The 21,234-nt window shown below is 41.1% G+C and overlaps 1 protein-coding gene across 12 annotated transcripts in view; it reads left to right on the top strand.

The window, feature by feature from the left end:
- The window catches only part of anks1b (ankyrin repeat and sterile alpha motif domain containing 1B), a 239,810-nt gene that overhangs the window by 90,414 nt on the left and 128,162 nt on the right, over positions 1-21,234 (top strand). For 7 of the 12 annotated variants that reach the window (XM_079818229.1, XM_079818230.1, XM_079818227.1 and 4 more), the window contains 3 exons: positions 429-551; positions 1,768-1,949; positions 4,633-4,749. In XM_079818229.1, the coding sequence (XP_079674355.1) occupies positions 429-551; positions 1,768-1,949; positions 4,633-4,749 (422 nt within the window). Of the gene's footprint in view, positions 1-428; positions 552-1,767; positions 1,950-4,632; positions 4,750-19,382; positions 19,875-21,234 lie in introns of those variants that run through there. The other 5 variants (XM_079818228.1, XM_079818234.1, XM_079818225.1 and 2 more) reach the window with 4 other exon arrangements.

Here is a 21,234-nt window from a genome sequence, read left to right as displayed (position 1 = left end):
AGGACTCCTGTTACTGCTAGAAAATTTTCATCCTACAGGACAGAGGCAACATTAAAGTTCTCCTCCCTGCCTCTGTGTGGTCAATGAACCAGAATCCCCGTCGTGAAGGAATCTCAAACTCACACTTGCTGTGGTTTTATAATCTACAGTCTTTGACAGGACTCTGAAACTATTGTTGTTTTCATCGTTATCATGTGGCTTGTGCAGCCTATAGTTGTTTAGAGCTACAATTACAGCACAACGTTTTGGTTTTCACTAACCTAAAGGGCTTAAAAAAAAAGAGTGATTTTAAATTTAGTCTGTTTTGACTTTTCAACCCCTCATCTGGACTTAATGCTGTCCTAAAACTGAGCAAACTGGCACATCTCACGTCTTTTGTGGTTGTGTTTATCTGTGCACTATAAATGAATTTATCTCTGTCTCTCTAGATTATATGATGTCAGATTGTGACAGAGGGAATTTCCACGAAGATTTAGAACGGCAGCGCCCAATACCAACACCACGCACATCAATACCTTCACCTGTGCCCTCCCCATCTCTGCGGCATAAAAGTATGTGATTGTCAGATCAGTGAAAACTGCGATACATTCAAATTAAAAACATCATACAATAATTACATTTAATAAACTAGCTATAATAGAATAGCTAAATACTCTATTTTAACACATGAAATGTTCATGTAAAAAAAGTACAGACATTCATTCTCATGGCTCATCACGAACGCTGTCCCTTTCATGTATTTGATTTTAGTGTGCAGTGTGACACCCAGTGGCCAAGGGATAGTATTACAACACATTGTCTGCTGCTTTGCTTTTTTTCTGGCAAATATTTTAGTTTAATCCTATGTTTGAACGCCTAAATCCCTTAAACATTGTTTTAAATTAAAAATAATCTTATTTCGCTAAGTATTTTCATAACAGGAACACAAATAGTGACACAAATGAGTATGTGTTTTGAGAAATGGATGTTCATTATAATGAAAGTGCAGTCAGCAGCGCCCCTAGTGGCCAGTTGTAGCGCAGCGCAGTCTCACTCGTTCCCTTTGTGCTCTAAATAACTGCTGGATGTGCGACTTTGTTCCAGCTGGGGTAGCATTTTGGTAATAATCACAGGTGAATCCGAGAGTCTGCCAACCACAAAATGACTGTTAGTACACATCGGCACACTGAGTCGCTGCCAGAAAACAAGCATTTGTCCCAGATTAAATATTGAAAAACAGACAAGAGAACAAAAATAAATAGGTCGGCTCTCATGATGAATGCTCTGTAAGTAAACATTTATTTAAAAGCCCTTACAGAGAAATCTGACATGCTTTTGGTAGAATGATACAGTCCATAAATACATACAATTAAAATGGTATTTTATTATATTGTGCTATTTTGACATGACAAAACTGTATTTTGAATTTGTGATGTGTTTGCACAATTGTTCACAGCTATTTGTAAGTAATAGTACAATTAAATATCAGTGGTAGAAAGTAATATAAAATAAAATTAATAAAGCTGTATCAATTAAATGTAAGTAAAAAATAATAATGTATTATATATATATATATATATATATATATATATATATATATATATATATATATATATATATATATATATATATATATATATATATATAATTATCAAATTGCAAAAATGTATGTTTTTTTTTTTAAAGATTTGTATTTTACTAGTAATTTAGAAAAAAAAAATGCATGCAGTAAGAAACATATTGTACTGCTATATCCACTAATAAGAATTTTTCTCATTCCCTTTGTAGATGACGCAGTAACAGGGGAGTTGTCCAAGTTGCTGAATGAAATAAAGATCTGCCGTGATAAGGACTGCTCCTTCGAGGAGCTGTGTCAGACCATCTCTTCTCATTCCCAGTCCATGGAGAGCTTCGGCAGTGGCCGGCTGTCTGACGAGGAACGGAACGGCACTCTCACGCGAATAAACAAGGTGTGCTTACAAAGAATATACAGCACAGTAAATTGCTTTTTGGCTGATTTTTTTCTGGTTTTACACAATTATTTGAATCGTTTGATCTGAATACATCCCTCTAAAATATAAAAAATATTTCAGTTTTTCAAGAAAATTTAATCAGTCACGTCAGTCGCTCAATATCAAGATTCAAGAGATCCTAATGAGCTTTTCACTGTTGATGCTGTACCTCACTCTGGCCAGCAGAGGGAACACAAAACTAAACACTGGGTGCAGTGCTGGGTATCCCTTCAATTTATATAATCTCATTAATACGTATTTATAGCTCTAAATCAGACCCAGATTTAATCACTGATGCTATTTAAGACAAAGAATCTTATTTTTCATGTGGCTTCATCACATTGTTGGCTGAGGGAGTGAATTTTACTTTAAGCAAGGGGCAGATAAACTGTGCATTAGGATTGCATTAGGAAAGTGTGCAATTGAATGTTAAGCAATGGTTATTTGCTGGAGATCTGTCACAGTGACCACTGGATCACGGTTTTCACCCCTGCTTTTGTTTGATCGATACAATTAAACATGTTGTGTCGAGTCAATCAATCAAAGTCTGCAGAGCGCAGATAAACAAGCAAAGACACGCACGCACACAAACACTCTTCCGATCGATTCCAGTCACATGTCAAAAACTCCCAAGACTTGACTGAAGGGGTTGGAGTTGTTACCAGCATCTAAAAAAAGGGTTCTGGGAACATTTACTGGCCATACATGTCACAAAAACAATATTTCCATTAAAAACAGCATTATCTAATTAAAAATGAAATGTTTTGCTTATGTCAAAGGAATTATTTAGCTTTTTTTTCCTTGCATATTTAGGGTGCTTTCACACCTGAGCGTTTGTTTCGGAACCTGGTGCGTTTAGGCATATGTGAACACGGCAATCGCACTCAGATCCCCACCAAAACAAGAGATCCGCTGGCCCGATTGCAAACGAACTCAGGGACGGTTCGCTTGAGGTGTGAAAGCAAGCCGACCCAATGGACCAACAAACCAAATGGTATCATAAATCATAACGGCAAATGTGCTATATAAAAAGCAGTAGTGTCTGATTCTGTGAGTGAGCACATTAGTTATGACAGTTGAAAAACAAAAGAGCACCTCTTCATCTTAAAATGTGTAATTGCGCTTCTCCGTGCGAGAATGCTGACCCGATGAAGCCTTGCTTCCTGCTCTAGCTGCATTATAACATTCGTAAAGTGTTTGCAGGTGTCTTGAGAATGTTAACCAGTCTAGACAGCGCTAGGAGATCCAGAGAAAGCGTGTTTTAATTTTCTGCAGTATTAATACAAATGTATTGTAGTATATAATTTAAAAGCAGGAATGACGGCTACATTCGTATAGTGTTTGCATGTGTCTCAACAGTTACACATAAAGCCACAATAAGCTCATGGAGGGAACTTGTCAATCATTCTTGATGGACGATGTGGAGGAAACGGACCAATAAGCGGACAGTTGTACTCGCATGTGACTTGCGTGAAAACATTGAAAGCGAACCAAACCAAGAAGGAAATGCAACATTGTAACAAATTAAGTCCCTGTTTCTGAACAAAACAAACACGCTTTAACGCCCTTACATTTATGCATTTGGCAGATGCTTTTATCTGGAGCAACTTACATTGCATTCAAGGTACGCATTTTTTAGATTCTTGCTTTTCCTGGGAATCTAACCCATGAACTACAGGAAAGCAAATATTTGAAGCAAATTATAATTGTTTCATATACTAGTATCATATACAAATTAAATACACATCATGTTTGTATATGATACTTGTATATTTTAGTTTTTGTGGCTCAACATGACTAGGAATGTGTTTCTATATGAGTTCTGGAGCTACAAAAAACCCAGACAAAATGGATCATTGAGAGTCAGACTATGATTGTCACATATTTACATCATGAATCATGTTACGAGTCCTCTAAAAAGTCACAGAAAAACTGTCTAAAAGTCACAGACAAGCAAAGCAAGTGTTCATGTTGGACTAGATTGAAACAGAGAGAAAGACACTTATCAAAAGTCCTATCAAAACAAGTCATTTCACATTTGTACAGAACAGTTGAGCCCCTAAGGGGACATGGTGAAGGAAAAACAATTTGTCAGTGCTTTTGCGTTCTCTCGCATATGTTTTGTGTTCCCCGAGAAGTCTCGAGTTCACTTGTAAAATGTTTGCGTTCCCCGTGAAACTTTGTGTTCGCTCGCAAAGAACAGAGAGTTTTCGAGAGTTTTGAGGCAAATTGGAGCTCAACTCTGCAGGACAGTGGCCATCAGGACCGAGTTTGGACACCCCTGCCTTTGGGGCTCTGTATAGAACAGTTCCTGAATGAGGAATTTCCAAAACAGTTTGTCAAGATTGTTTCCATAATGAATCAGCGATAAAATCTAACAAAAGTTTAGTCAAAATGTTGCTTATTTGGCTCCAGAAAGGTTAATCTAGGCTGATTCCTCTACAAAAATGGTGATTGGCTCATTTTAGTGTAAGGCTATAGCATATAGTGTTAGGATTTCTCCCACTCGATTCTCTCATATCTGTCTTATCTTAATCTTGTGCTATGTTGGCATAAGCTGAGATCAGTATCTGTACCTCAGCCTGTGTGTACTACTGTTGACTGTATGTAACTGTATGTATCTCTCTCCACGTGGCTGTAGCGGCCCACTCCCCCGTTGCCCCCAGCGCTGGAAGAGGAGGAAAAGAGCTGCGGACCATCAGGCCTGTGGGAGGCGCTCACTCCCTGCAACGGCTGCAGAAACCTCGGCTTTTCTCAGGTACACACGGTATCACACTTCCTTTCCTTACAATGCAGCCACAGACTCCTTAGTGGATAAAGGATTTGTAAAAGAAAGAACAGAAATCGCGAGTTACGTAATCAGATTACTATTTTAAGTTTAAGATTTAAGACTTTAAGAAATTAAGACTTTTTCAAATAGGTAATGCAGGTAACTTTGTTTTCCCATTTATTGACTGACAGCTTTCCTGTCCCCATGTTGGGAGAAATCAGAAGGAAGTGCAGAGGCGTTTTGCGCACGGTGTAAACATGATGGTTATTTTATATTTCTAGATTAAATGTGAGCGTTTACTCATCTCACTTGCACAAAAGCAGATGCAGTAAAGGAATACTGCAAACTCAGAATATTAAGCAAACCTGCAATAGTTAAATATGTTAAATAACACAAATATACTATATGTATTTCGTCTCACAATATTAACCAATGTCTTTGCTGCTGACCTTGATCCAATTGAACCATACGAAAAAGCAAAAAATGAATTCAGTTGAACATCACATTTGTGTTTCATTTGTTTGTTTGTTTTTGAAAGTGTGTTGAACTTTCTTCTCCTGCATCCTATTCTTCTTCATTCCAGAACATCTGAAAGTTATTTTTAACTGCGCCCTCTACTGTACAGGTGTGAATTTGCATTTCCTTCAGCCTGAGGCTTATTCACTTCACTTATGAAAGGGCCTTTAAATTTGCCCAAAATTGTTTTTTTTTTGGTTATTAAGAATCAAACAAGCAAGTTCAACCCAGGTGAGGAAAAGTAACCGTTTTCATAGTCATTTCTTTACATTCATTCTCATGGCCAAATGCAAGAAAAATCAGGTATTTAATTTGTGGCATATTGTTATGGAAATTTTCGCCAACTAACCGCTAAGATCTTCAAAGACTTCCTGAGCATCTAAGATATGTTCTTTTTATCTTTAATTCTGATTGTGGATAAAAAAATGGATGTGGAAATGTTGGTTGGATTGATGTTTAGGAGTCTTTCATAATGCTAGAATGAGCAAGAGGGATTCCCATCCCTCAGACAGGAAGTCAAATGATCCCACAGGAAGTGTAATCGTGTCACACGCTGATCCGCCCACCTGTGCCATGTGAGGAGACCTCCCGCTACCATGGAAACAGGGATAGTGAAGGTGCCAGCATGCTGGGGGAGGGGAGACTCCGGCTCCAAGTTGGGGTTCCTTGGACTGCGAGTCATACTTCTGCACCCGCAAGCCAATCCCGAACTCCGTCACTGGCTCTCCTCCACAGGGAGAGAGATGCACACGGATTCCGAAGGGTTCTAGTAGTTGCTAGGAGACATAGAATTCATAAAGTGCAAGGCGTGGGATATCCACCCACTTCTCAATTGACAGATCTGAGTCTCCATCAAAACAGATGCGTCACAGCACTGCGCAATAACATCCAGAGACAGAGAGAGAGAGAGAGACTGAGTATCAGCCTCTGCTTTCTCATTCAAGCTGCGCTCCAGCATTCCTCTGCCTTTCTTTTTTTATTTTTCTATCCATTCTTGTTTTCACTATCTGTTGTTTTTTTTCTGTTACATCATACATTTGCGTATTTAAAACCTGGGTCTGTGCATTCGTGTTGTTTGTGTCTACACTTTTTCGTTCCGCCTCTAAGTGCTGCAGTGCTTTTAATGTTTATGCTGAAAATGTCTTGTGATTTCAGATCAGGGTAAGCGCTCCCATCTGTAGCATCTGCTTTGCAATGTTTTTCTCTGTAGATAAAATTACTGTTTACAAACAGACATTCTGTTGTGACATTTCCAGATTGTTTTGGCACCCTGGAAAAGACCGGTTTTAGATGGGGACTATAATATAATTGAACTGTAAATTACTAAAAAGTGCTCTGTGTGGGGTTGAAACTCACTTTGTGATAAAGATTTATGAATGTTTATTTTTTACTTTAAAAGGGGCATAACACACACCGTTTCTGCTAATCTCATGTTAACCTTGAGTACCTATAGAGTAGTATTGCATCCTTCATATCTCAGAAGAGTCTTTAGTTTTATTATATTTATAAAAGACAGATACGCTGTACCGATTCTTTCCGAAAATACCCGAACTCGTGAAGGCGTGGAGTGGGCGCAGCTTAATAATCTGGAGCACACACACACTCCCTGGATAACTTTCGATTCACTATATAATGTTGTTGATATTATATGCACTTATGGTAAATGGTAATGGTAAATGGACTGCATTTATATAGCGCTTTTTAACAGACCTACGGCCATCCAAAGCGCTTTACATTTGCCTCACATTCACCCATTCATACACTCATTCACACACCGACGGTTATATAAGTCACACTTATGCGCTGATTGCCGCCAAAACACAGACATTTGATGCAGTTTCACTCACTGCCTGCGGTTTCAACTCATGACCGGGAACAAACAAACACACTTGCAGAACTCCGTTGCTGTTTCTGGAAAACAAACTGCATCCACTGTTTCCTTAATGCTGGGTTATTTGGGAAGCTGAACAAGGTTATCTTTCCCTCACAACCAAAAACACACTTATTTAGTGACATTGTTTATTTTGTGGTCTAAAAACAAAATGACAGCGCTGCCAACGGCTCCCGAAACCTGTAGTTGACGCTCTTGCTCTAGTATACAAGGAATTCTGCCCTTTATGACTTTATAACGGGCCATACTCTGAAAAAAAACTTTTCAAAACTTGTTCGAATCCTGAAGGAGTGTATTTGGCATAGAAATACTCCGTCATACGTCCAACTCATTTTTTTAAATTTTGTCCATGTTTAGCATGATAATCCAACTCTTTAACACTGTAAATAAGTCACAATGCATTAAATAGCATTAGACAATGCCCCCCCCTTTATACACCACATTTCTTAGGCTTAGGGATTTTGTTTATTTTTCATGAAGAAAGTATTTCTTAGAAAGCAAATTATAGGTAATATTAACCTATATGCTTACAGTAATAAGCATTCTTATTATACATTGTATTTATATAATATATTTTCATATATACATTACGGTTAAAAATATATATTTTTCTTTATTAATACTTTTTTTCAGCAAAGAGTAAGGACGCATTAAAATGATCAAAAGTGACCGTAAAGACACTGTTAAAATGTGACAAGAAACTGATTTCAAATACAGTAAATGCTGTTCTTTTGAACGTTCTATTCATCAAAGAATACTGAGAAAAAAAAAATCACAGTTTCCACAAAAAATATTTACAACATTGATAACATTGATCTCGAGCAGCAAATCAGCATGTTAGAATGATTTCTGAAGGATCATGTGACACTTGAAGACTGGAGTGATGATGATAAAAAAAATTCAGCTTTGCTATCACAGGAATAAATTACATTTTAAAATAGAAAACAGTTATTTTAAATTGTAATAATATTTCACCATATTACTGTTTTCAAAAACATGAAAAAATCATACCGACCCCAAACTTTTGAATGGCAGCAGATATATTTAATATAGATTAACTGAAGAGTAAAACCGTTGCACTACTGATCGCCTGGAAGGGCGTTTGCTTGTTGTTGTCCCAATAATTTAATCTATTGTTATCCTCAGTTTGCATACAGCATCGATTACGGCTAAATTATGGCATTTCATAGCCTTTTATAGGAGTAATTTGGTTGGGCTTGTCCAGCTCGATGACTTTGTGCTCTTACAAAAGCCACTAATTACAGCTAATAAAGTGCTCCGGGAAGTGAATTTTTGTGTGTGTATTGTCCATTGTAAAAGAGCAGAATGGCTTTATATGTGTGTGTGAGTTTGTATTAGAGGAAACTTATGGACTCACTGACTGCCCAGTGTGATTTAGGAGCCGCTCGCTGTGTTTAATAGATCCCTCTGAAAACAGTTGGGATAAGAATCCTAAACGACTGATCGTATTTTATGAGCTGTTTAAAGCCAAAAACAAGAGATGGAGCGAGAACGGGCTATGCTGCATATAAATATAGAGCCTTCATAAAGCTGGATTCAACTCGAGCGCCTTATTAATGGATGATTTATAGAAGTATTAACTTGTTTAAGGAGTGATTTCAGTAATAAAAGTTATTTACCACCAAGCGACAAGCACAATAACATTTTCTCATATGCTTTGTTCCCATCTATGTTTGTGCAGTTCTCTTGATACCAGTTTTCAGTGGCATTAAAATTGAATGAAAGACCACCATCATTGCTCCTGCTGTTCTTGGTGAGCTTTGACGCAGTCTCTGACTCTCCACGTTGGAAATCAAAGTTGTTAAGTGTTCGGATTACTCACATGGGTGCTTTTGTTACTCTGTAATAATATAAAGGAAAGCCTTGACTGTAGTTATTCTAAAGCAGCAGGCTCCCTCGGGTGATTGCATTAAATGTTTCCTCCGTCATATTTGTTTTAATCTTCATCGTCCTGCTCCTCCTCTCCCACATGTGGCATAATCTCTTTTGTATATCCGTGACTCATGTTTAAAATCTCAGAACCCCGACAGTGGCTTCATCTACCGAGAAGGTTTCCGCACTTCCTCCTAGGTGCTGAGATAATTAGGGCAACTAATGAATGTTAACTTCTCACAGACTGTACAGGCTGTGCATGATAAGGTGATGACGGTTTTTCCTGCATAAGAAAGCTCTCAGGAGGACTCAAAGCTCAAAATGCCTCCGGTCTACCTACTGGCCCTGTATGGACTATCTGCTCAGACTGTGTGTGGTTGACTAACTTAATTTTCCTACTTTGTCCTGTTTTTTGCACATTGTCACTTTCTCGTCACTCTCTCATTTATAAGTTTTCTTTTTTTAAAAGTTAATGCCAGTTTCCCATCCGAGAAAATAAAACTATTGATGACAGATTTTTGTCCAATCAGAGGATCTCTACAATGAGAATGCTCCGCCCCTATTTCCACTGATTAGTAAGTCGCAAAACATAATTTTAGCAAAATTAATCAGAAATACTTTTAACTTGGAGGAAAATTAAAATTGTTCAAAATGTATTATTTTATTTTATTTATTATGTCCATGTCTTTTATCCATGTTAGCTTTGAAGCCATCTCAAAAGCTCACAATAAATGCAAATAATGCACCTAAAGCTTATCCATAGTTTTCAGTCACGTGACTGTCGCGGAGCCATGGAGGGCAAAACCGCCATAGAACTACAGCACAAGCCTGTCAAATTTTCATCTTAAAACAAAAATATGTGAACAAGATGCACGTTCTGGGCACTTATGACCCATATACAGCACCTGCTGCAGTATTTCAATGACTGAAAACAGCAGGACGTTTTTAAAACGCTTATCGTGAAAACACTATAGGGTGAGCTGCACCAATAAGGATTAAATTAAGAAAAGTTTAAAGGATTTGTTGATATGGGTTTTATTTTACAACCCCAAATCAGAAAAAGTTTGGAAAACGCAAAAAAAAAAAGAAAAATGATTTCTCAATTTACTTTGACTTGTATTTCATTGCAGACAATATGAACACAAAATATTTCATGTTTTGTCTGGTCAACTTCATGTCATTTGTAAATATGCATCCTTTCCTGTCATTCAGACCTGCAACACATTTCAAAAAAAGTTGTGACTGGAGCAATTTAGGGCTAGTAATGAGGTAAAATGGTTAAATAATGATGTGATTTGAAACAGGTGATGTCAACAGGTGATTGTAATTATGATTTGGTACAAAAGCAGCATCCAAGAAAGGTCTAATCCTTTAGGAGCAAAGATGGGCAGAGGATCGCCAGTTTGCCAACAAATACGTGAGAAAATTATTGAAATGTTTAAAAACAATGTTCCTCAAAGAAAGATAGGAAGAGATTTGGATATTTCACATTCAACAGTGCATAACATAATTAAAAGATTCAAGGAATCTGGAGGAATTTCAGTGCGTAAAGGACAAGGGCGCAAGCCTAAGCTGAACAACCGTGATCTCCGATCCCTCAGGCGGCACTGCATCAAGAATCGTCATTCATCTATAAGCGATATCGCCACATGGGCTCAGGACTACTTTGGCAAACCTTTGTCAAGTACCACAATACGTAGTTACATCCACAAATGCCAGTTAAAACTGTACTGTGCCAAAAGGAAGCCCTATGTTAACGTCACTTCTCTGGGCTCGGAGGCATCTGGGATGGACCATCACACAGTGGAAATGTGTACTGTGGTCAGATGAATCAGTATTTCAGGTATTTTTTGGGAGGAATGGACGCCATGTGCTCCGGACCAAAGACGAAAAGGATCATCCAGACTGTTACCAGCAACAAGTCCAAAAGCCAGGGTCTGTCATGGTATGGGGTTGTGTCAGTACCCTTGGCAAAGGTAACTTGCACTTCTGTGAAGGCACCATTAATGCTGAAAAGTACATAGAGATTTTGGAGCACAATATGCTGCCTTCAAGAAGACATCTTTTCCAGGGACGTCCATGCATATTTCAACAAGACAATGCAAAACCACATTCTGCACACATTACAAAGTCCTGGCTGCGGAGGAAGAGGGTACGGGTACTTGACTGGCCTGCCTGCAGTCCCGACCTGTCTCCAATAGAGAATGTGTGGTGCATTTTAAAGCGCAAAATGCGACAACGAAGACCCCGTACTGTTGCCCACCTTAAGACTTGTTTGCAGGAAGAATGGGACAAAATTACACCTGAAACACTTCATCACTTGGTGTCTTCAGTCCCTAAACGTCTTTTAAGTGTTGTGAAAAGGAATGGCAACATTACAAAGTGGTAAATGCTTTACTGTCCCAACTTTTTTTTAAATGTGTTGCAGGTCTGAATGACAGGAAAGGATACATATTTACAAATGACATGAAGTTGACCAGACAAAACATGAAATATGTTTTGTTCATATTGTGTGCAATGAAATACAAGTCAAAGTAAATTTAGAAATCACTTCTTTTTTTTTATTTGTGTTTTCCATACTGTCCCAACTTTTTCTGATTTGGGGTTGTAAATCGAGTTGTTGCACCACTTCATTTTTAACACAGATTAATTACGCAGTAAAACGTTATAGAGCTGATCAAGCAGCAGATGGAGGGTGAACTGACGACAGGCTAAAGAATCCTTAGTGCAACCCCCACTTAAAGTGCTGTAATGTACTAAAACAGTGATATTAAAAGATCAAATTCAGTTTACACCTTTTTGATGATGCATACTATATACAGGCGAGTAGATGTGGCAAGAATATAAATGCAACGCGTTTTCTTTATAATGGTTTTCCACTTAACGAGAAACCTCGTGTTGCACTAATATTCTGTGTTCATCTGCTTTCCTGTACAAAGTATGCAACATCAATAAGGTGTATATTGAAGTTGGTATTTTGTCTTACCGCATTAATACTGAATACAAACCTGGTAAAAATGACTAGCGGGCAATGGAGGAGAGCCTTGTTTTGCCCTCCAGGTGGGCGTTCCTATAAGCGTGTGACGACACGTGAAAACTATGGATTGGCTGTTGTTTATTCCTTCAATTATTTGCCCCAATTTCCGGCTTTAATAGGAAATACAACAATGCATGATAGAAAACTGCCATACTCAAGTGATTTAATTGGGTCTGCTAGAAAGCCCAAACTTGTTTTTTTCTTCTATCGCCATAACTCCAAGACTCAAAACATTGTTCCCTTTCAAAAGCTACACTCAATGCTGCATAAGCTTATGCAAATGGGAAATGTCTTTGACATAACCAGCTGTGAAAATAGTGTGAAAACACGTCAATGAAATTGACCCGGAGGTATTTATAGCCTCGGCCGGTGACGTCATAGGCGCACCTGCTGCACGAGGCTATAAATAGATGAGCTTCAGCTGGAGCAAACCAGGTCTTTTTGTTTTCAGACCAACTCTGTGTTATGGTGTGTTGCAAAGTCTCTGAAAAAACAAAACAAAAAAAAATCTCTCTCTCTCTTTCAAGACTCAACTTGAGATCTTTGTTAGTTTTCAACATGGCAGTGTGCAGATTTTTCTCTCTCTTTCTCATCTCTGTTACAAAGAAACATTAGTGGAAAGAGTTCTAGTTAAATCTAATCAGTTGGAAACGAGTCAGCAGAGTAAAACGCTGTATATCCATGTTCTCTTTCAAATAGAACTGGATGTGCACGTTTATTGCTGTGTGTGTTTGGGGAAGAGCATGCGGTCGTTGCATTGAGTCAGACGAGTGCGAGCATTGCAAGCCTTTACAGTTAGAATGCTTTATGCTCGTCTGGGCTACTTTCAGTCCGCACCAGTTTTCGGAGCTCTCGAATGGGTTTGTTGACGAGCAAGAGACGGGTCCGTCCCTTTCGCTTGCTCGCTCACCAAATGCATGTTTCCCCGCGTGATCCCGAAGCGCGCTCCGGCGTTTCTTCGGCTCGCGCGGGGAGTGATGATGAATCTCTGGGTCCGCGGTGGCCATGGCAGTTTGTCTGGTACCGTGAATGAGAGATCCCCGAACGCAGTGAGCTTGAGGTTTCTGTCTAGAAAGCATTTACTTCACGTGTTTTTGTACCCTTGACTTCGACATTTTCGACTATCATGGGTGCGAAATCGCGTGGATATGTGAGAATACCCCAGGTGGAAGACGCTCACGAGCTATCTCTCGCCTGGGTCTGCATTTTCATTAAAGAGACATACCTCCCCACAAAGCCATGTAGAAAATAAACGTCGGCTGTCATGGGCAAAGCTTATATATATGAATTATATATTGTATATTATTTTATATGGAATATATATATATATATATATAATATATTATTTTATATGGAATATATATTGTATATGATTTATATAATAATAATAAATAAAGGGACAGGCTGGTGCTGCGCTGCACACTATGGCTGTCTTGCAGGCATATCAGGCTGACCTTCTGAAGGATTTGAGGGGTTCATTTGGTGACTCAGTTAACTCTGTAGTGGCCAGATTTAAAGGAGTGGAAGAAACATGAAGTGTTTACTCAGTTTCTTCCTCAATGCACTCAAGGGGAGGGGCTATCAGCCACACAACCTCTCTTCAGTCCTTCAAGATTTAGGGGGGTAATAAGCAGAGTGTGGCGAGTCGCGCTCTCCCTCGTAAAGACTAGAGACCGGCTCGTCATCCTCAACAACCTCCCAGGGCAGAGCTCGTGACTGTCATCAATATAAGAAGTCCGGTGGTCTGGTGCCCAGTCTGCCCCCACGGGACAGGGCGTGTCAAACATTTGCTCGCCCCACCCCGTTATCCTCAAAACTACTCCATCCCCGCCGCCTCTGGTGATTCGGGGGGGCAGTGGTTTCCAGTGAAATGTTAGACGTTCAGTGTTTATATCCTGCTATCATCCAGGACATAGAACGTCTAACATCCCCTCAACAGGAAGTGTTAAAATTGTCACTCTCAGAGTCTCAGGCAGCGTGTGAACTTCTGCCAGGCGTTTCTGCATGGGTGTTAAGCACAGTAAAAATTAGTAAAAAATTGTCATCCTCCTTGTTTGAACGGCGTGGTCTCCACTTCCGTGAAGGCGGAGTTGGCGTTCGTACGGTCACAAGTGACAGCAGTTACTTCCTGGTCCCCCGTAGGGTAGGGGGGGTGTCCAATCTCAGATCTTCGAGTCTTAAACCGTGAAGCAGTTAAAGTACTCAAGGTCAAGATGTTACAGTGAAGGCAGTCGTGTCGCATATTCAACATTGTGATTGGATTTGGCACGATTGATCCGAAGGACGCATGTATTCGCATATAAAGTCTGCCACAACACAGGAAGTTCCTGAGGTTCGCTCTTGGGGGCAAAAGCTTACCAATTTCGGGTCTTCCATTTGGCTAGCCTTGTAACCGCACGTATTACCGGCTCCATTGGGATTCCGGGGCATTCAAATTTTGAATTACAGAGGCGATTGCTAAAATTAGCACAATCACATGAGATGGTGCTTCAACACAGTGTGTTGGCTCATCTAGTTTCTCTAGGGTTCAGACTCAACACCAAGAAAAGTGTTCTTTCTCCTGCCCAGAGAACGACTTATATAGGGTTTGTTCGGTTTTTGGTCACAAGGTGGGCACAATGGTTTCCCGCTTGAATCAAGACCATTCAGTATTCCTGAGCAAAGTCAGGCTAGACCAAGATCTTACTGATCATCAGCACCAGAGTGTTAGGTCTAATGGCATCAGCATCCACGGGTTTCCCTTTGGGGTTGTTGCACATAAGACCGTTTCAGTTGTGGCTCAAAGCCAGAGGACTTAGGGCCAATCCTCAGGCAAATAAAGTGGCGCGCCATGTGGCTTCGTACACTAACTATGTGGTTCAGACCCCGGTTTTTGCCTTGGGTCCCACTCTAGGCGTACCTTGTCGTCGCAAGTTGCTAACGACGGACGCTTCCCTGACGGGCTGGGGTGCGGCCTTAAGTGGTCGTCCAGCCCAACCGGAATGGGAGGGTCATCAACTCAGTTGGCACATCAACTGCCTCGAGTTGACGGCTGTATTTCTGGCCCTGAAATACTTTCTCCCCCAATTGAGGGGCTGTCATGTCCTAGTGCGGGTGGACAGTACAGCTAAATATCTCAAATATAATCACCAGGGGGGTCTGTGCTCACGCTATCAGAATAGCGAGACAGATTTTTCTCTGGGCTCAGAACAAGTTCCTGTCACTCGAGCAGTGTACATTCAAGGGCGGTTGAATGTGGGAGCAGATTTACTGTCCAGACAGAGTTACAGATGGGGGGGTGGAAACTCCACCCAGAAGTAGTCAAGCAGATCTGGATCAGATTTTACAGAGCTGACCACAGGGAGTGGACCTCTTCGCCTCTTCTCAGACAGCGCAATGTCCCTGCTTCTCTCTGTCACCCAGCCCCGCTGGGTCTGGATGTGATGGTTCATACATGGCCCAAAATGCGTCTGTATGCCCTCCTTCCAGTCGCTCTGCTCCTGGGAGTTCTAGCCGGGGTTCGCCAACAAGGGTCTTGCTTCTTATCAATAGCGCTGCGTTGGTCGAACAGGGTTTGGTTCTCGGAGATAGTGTCTCTCCTCAGCGGCTCGCCTTGGGCGATTCCGGCGAGGAGGGACCTTCTGTCTCAGGCAGAGGGCACGATATTCCATTCCAGGCCCGACCTGTGGAACCTTCATGTTTGGCCCCTGAAGGGCACCAACTGAGGGACACGGGGCTTTCGCCTGCAGTTATTGAGACCATCCTAAGTGCTAGAGCTTCCTCCACTCGGAAAGTTTATGCTAATAAATGGGGTGTCTTTGAAAGGTGGTGTACGACACAATGTAGATTCAGTCAACTGCCAGGTAACTTCAGTTCTGGATTTTCTGCAAGAAAAGTTGTCATCAGGCACCTGCCCCTCCACTCTCAGGGTTCATGTGGCCGCTCTTTTGGCTTGCCACGCCTTGGTGGATGGGGTGCCGCTCGGGAGACATCCTCTAGTCGCTCGCTTCATTCGTGGGGTAGGCAGTTGAGGCCACCTGTTAGAACCAAGATCCCTTCATGGGACTTAGCTTTAGTCCTCGGGGGTCTGGTTGAGACCCCCTTTGAAACATTAGCTTGCCCCTCCACTCTCAGGGTTTATGTGGCCGCTCTTTTGGCTTGCCATGCCCTGGTGGATGGGGTGCCGCTTGGGAGGCATCTTCTGCCTGCTCACTTTGTTGTGCCAGGCAGTTGTGGCCTCCATTAAGAGCCAAGATCCCTTCATGGGACTTAGTTTTAGCCCTCGAGGGTCTGGTTGAGACCCCCTTTGAACCTCTAAAATCAGCGTCTGACGAACTTCTGACTCTAAAGATGGTTTTTCTTATGGCTATAACTTCTCTGAAAAGAATTGGGGACATGCAGGCTCTGTCAATATCGCCATCCTGCTTAGACTTTGCCCCAGGTTTGGTGAAAGTGATTTTGCATCCCCACCCTGACTACCTGCCTAAGGTTCCTTTGTCGACTGTACATCCTGTCACTCTTGAAACCTTCTACCCTCTGCCGTTCACAACGCCGGATCAGGAGAAACTTCATAGACTGTGTCCAGTCCATGCTCTTCAGGCCTACGTCCACCGCACTAGCCAGTGGCGTAAGTCAGAGCAACTGTTTGTTTGCCCTGGGGGCCGTAACAGAGGTTCTGCCACCATCAAACAATGTCACATTGGGTCAGGGATGCTACTGCTCTTGCCTATGAGGTGCGCGGTCAAGCTTCACCTATAGGATTAAGGGCTCACTCCACCAGGGGAGTCGCCTCTTCTACTGCGTTAGCAAGGGGTGCTCCCTTACAAAGTGTTTGTGATGCGGCAGGCTGGTCCTCTCCGCACACATTCTTAAGACTTTATAGCTTGGATGCTCATGCCACTCTGGGCTCATGTTCTTGAGTCGACATCACAGGCTAATGCCTGAGGCTTCTTGCGTTCTTGTGCACACCTACACAACCGTAAGGGGTCCAGGCACCATCAAGCACGGCGGCGTGGGTATTCTCGTTCGCATTTGCATAAGCTTATGCAGCATTGAGTGTAGCTTTTGAAAGGGAACACTTGGGGTTACTTGACTGTAACCCTGTTCCCTGATAAAGCGGAACGAGATGCTGCATTGCTAGGCCGTGCTGATGATGCTTCAGGACTGGTCTTCAAACAAAGAAGATCTGGTTTGCTCCAGCTGAAGCTCATCTATTTATAGCCTCGTGCAGTCACCGGCCGAGGCTATAAATACCTCCGGGTCAATTTCATTGACGTGTTTTCACACTATTTTCACAGCTGGTTATGTCAAAGACATTTCCCATTTGCATAAGCTTATGCAGCATCTCGTTCCGCTTTATCAGGGAACAGGGTTACAGTCAAGTAACCCCAAGTGTTTCCTGAAAAACAATAACATAAGGAACAGCATAATGGTGGACCTTGGCAAATTTTGACCCTTTTTTGTGACAAATAGTGTTAAAGAGAGTCTAATGTATGATGCTGCGAATGACACAATAGTCTGTGCTATTTGCCAGAAATATACTAGGAAAAATTATTTCACGCGACAATATTTTTATTTTCAACTGAACAATGCAAAATGCTGTTTTATATCACAGTCAATGTTCTCAATCCAATAATTAATAACAGGTGTGGCAAAAGGTTAATTTGGGAGCATATTTGTAAGTCTAGTCTTAAAGCTACACTATGTAACTTTTCCGTCCACTAGAGGTCGCCTGTTCAAACAAAGGCGTAGTTTGATGACGCCACGTTTGAGCGCAGAATCTTGGGACATGTGGTCTTCACCTCACAGCCGGTGGAAAAGAGTCAGGATAGGACTCGGGCAGAAATCATGTTCATGGATGCGATTATTAACATTACTGTAGTCTGAAGCAGAGCAGGACCGAGTGTTGTGGAGCTGAGCAAGGCCGCAGGAGCGATTGAAGAGCGGGACTGTTATTATGGCATAGTCGCCGGCGGGACTTTTATTATGACACGGTTGCCGGCGCCACTTCCTCTTTTCCAGTGATGAGTATGAGGTAACGCAACTCTGTTTATCGCATTAGATATATCTGAGTGTGTTGAAAAGGAAGTTATGACGTTCGCTCGGCGGCCGCTATGACACGTATTCACACTGCAGTGAGAGTAAAGTGTTTCACTGAATAAAACCGGAAAACCGAGGGTGACGCAGATATGACGCAATCGACAGGCGACTCCCTCACACGCATAGCTCACACGTCCCGGTTCCTTGGTTAAAATAGCAATTTCTCAGCGATTTACAAATAGTTGGAAACATTTGGGATATTCTAAGTACTCAACTGAACAAAATATATAACACTGGCCTAGTGGTTTCTGGATATTTTACTGCAAAAATCCTACATAGTTCACCTTTAAGTTTCTAAGTGACATCTGAAGGCCAAGTATTGTAACCCATACTCAGAATTTGTCCACTGCATTTAACCCGTCCAAGTAGTGAACACACGCACTGCAAACCATGGACACACACACCCAGAACAGTGGGCAGCCAGTTTTGCTGTGGCGGGGAGCGATTAGGGTTTAGGTGCGTTGCTCAAGGGCACCTCAATCATTTCCTGCCGGTATTGAGAATCAAACCCGCAACCTTCGTGTTACCAGTCTGACTCGCTAACCATACTGCACTTAACAACTGTCCTCTCAGCATTTGGGGTTTGACCTGCAGATGTACCCTTCTGCGTTTTCACATCCGGCATGCTGAAATTCAGTTAACTGGGGGCAGGTGCTAAATCTGCTAAGGTGTTTTATAGAAGAAGGTAATAACTGTAGTCAGGCATTTTTATGAAAGTCGGAAATCATTGCCATCATTCAATTAGCTCATTTTCTCTTTTTTTCCTTTGTCGTCTTTCTCCAACTCTCTGTTTCCTCTCTCTTTCGCTCATCTCTTGCACTAAGTCCGTTATACATCAGGCAGAATGAGATTATTTTGGCTGGAAGCCTTTTAGTGAGTAAATGACTGTCTTGAACAGGCTACTTTATCTTACTGATGTATTTATTTGTAGTTCCTTCATTTTCCCGCTTATTGTTTGTTCGGTTTATAATGAAGCCTTGCCGTGAAGCATATTGCAACAAAATTGTGTAAGCCTTCCTTCCCTCCACTGTTATCATCTCTGCATGCAAAAGCCCTCCTCTAAAGCACATGACCAAACTTATCTTCCCTCTCGTGCTTTATATCAATCCCTCTATCTGTTCCGAGAAGGTCTCTGAGGTCCTTTTATTCTGTGGGGTCCTCCTCCAAAATATGCAGAGCTCAGATTAGAAAAGCACAGGAAATGACAGTGGTCATCCAGATCAGAGACTGTATCAACTGAGAAAATAGCGCGAGACAGAAGTGACAGAACTCTGGATAAATGTGAAGTAAACCAAAGGGAATAAAGCGAAAAGAGCTGATTAAAGAAGAAAATGAGAAAGGGAGGAAGACAAGAGTTAAGCAAAAGCTGTCAGGCCCCAGTCACATGTGCAGCTGAAGATTGCAGACGTGACTGAGGGCCGTCCGGGTAGATTTCCTATTTGAATGCGAGTCCAGCAACTGCAGCTCTACATCAGCACGCTAATTACTGACTTGAACCACTTTTGTTTGTGTTGTAGTCTTCCTTTTCTGAGAAAAAAAATGAAGTTCCTGTCTCTGCTGTCAGAGAGAGATAGAGAAAGAGAACAAGAGCTGTAGTGTGCTCGGACAGTCAGGCGCAGAGGGGTCATTTTGTTTGTACGCTGAAGAGTTGAAATTTCAGTCACAGTGAAGAAATAAGGATCTGCAAGAGATAAACAGGTAATGAACTTCTTTAACATAACTGTGTACTGTTTACTCTTGTGTGTGTACGTGCTTATAGATTTGGGACAAAATTGTTCTTAGAAGAGATCTAAATCTGACTAAACAGACAAATATATATATATTTTAAATGAACAGAATTATAAAAATTATATATTTAATTATTTTATATTATTTTATGATCACGATTAATATTATTAATATTAATAATATTAGTTTGTTTTTTAAGTATAAATGTATTTATTAATTATTTATCTATTAAATTTTTGCTATTTTACATTTTTTTTTTTTCAGGTTAAGGGTTAGGTTAGCAAAAATGATGTTGTATAGTCATATTATTTCACCAGCAGTATTAACTAACTTCAGTGAAGGACGATTGTCACCCACAACTTTGCTGTCGTTTTTTTCTCACTCTATTTGGCCCGTTGGTAGTTTCCTGTGTATAGCGGGTGCATGCTAGCGTACGATGCAGGAAACCACTGATTCAAAGCCCATGCATTTCCCCTCTTTCCTGCTGTCTCAGTATTTTCCTCGGCGTGTGCCCGAATCCTCTGTCCCGCCCCACCACGCTATTAAAACTGACACAGAAAGTCCAAACGTATAAGTTCTTGTGAACGCAGCTTTGATCTCTCTCTCTGTCTTTCTCACCTCTCTATTATTCTCTCTGTTGATTTCTCAGCGCGGCTCTCTGGAGGGCCTCTGTTCTTTCTGACTGGAGCTTTATTCAGTGTGGCTCATATGGAAAGAGAAGGGAAAACGATCATTAGAGGAAGTGGGAAAAGAGGAGAAAGTTTACATGGATGGGATCAATGCGATGATGTTTCCTAACCACACGTTTTAAACTTCAGTATGTAACTTACCACTTACATGTGGACTTTTTGACTTCGACCACCTAACCACCACCCAGAACACTTGTCGTGTAGTTGGAGGCGAATTTTGCAAGCACCACTCACACTTTCTTCAGAAAATGTACAAAAAAAATGTGTTGCGAAACAGCAACCACAGTAACCACCCAGAACACCCTAGTAACACCATGGAAACCACCTATAACAAACTCCCGGAGATGACTTCGAGCAAGCACTACTCACAATCACCTAGCAATGCTCTAACCACCAAGCAACAGCCTAGTAAACACAGTGAACACCCTACTCTGTAGTAGTCTAGACCAAATACCTTATTTGGAAAGGCACAGATAATAGCTTCAGAATGAATTACGATTCATGCCAAATAATAGAAAAAATATTCTGTTGACACCAAATTAGCCAGTGTGATATTATACATAAACATCTAAAAACATTATGCAAGTATAATCTCTATGAATGAAATGAGCGAAAATATACACTGAGGAAAGTATTGTTAG

Source organism: Gobio gobio (assembly GCF_949357685.1).
Source record: "Gobio gobio genome assembly, chromosome: 5".
NCBI classification, from domain to species: domain Eukaryota; kingdom Metazoa; phylum Chordata; class Actinopteri; order Cypriniformes; family Gobionidae; genus Gobio; species Gobio gobio.
Note: the sequence above shows the minus strand (reverse complement) of the source record. Positions and strands in the feature narration are given on the sequence as shown.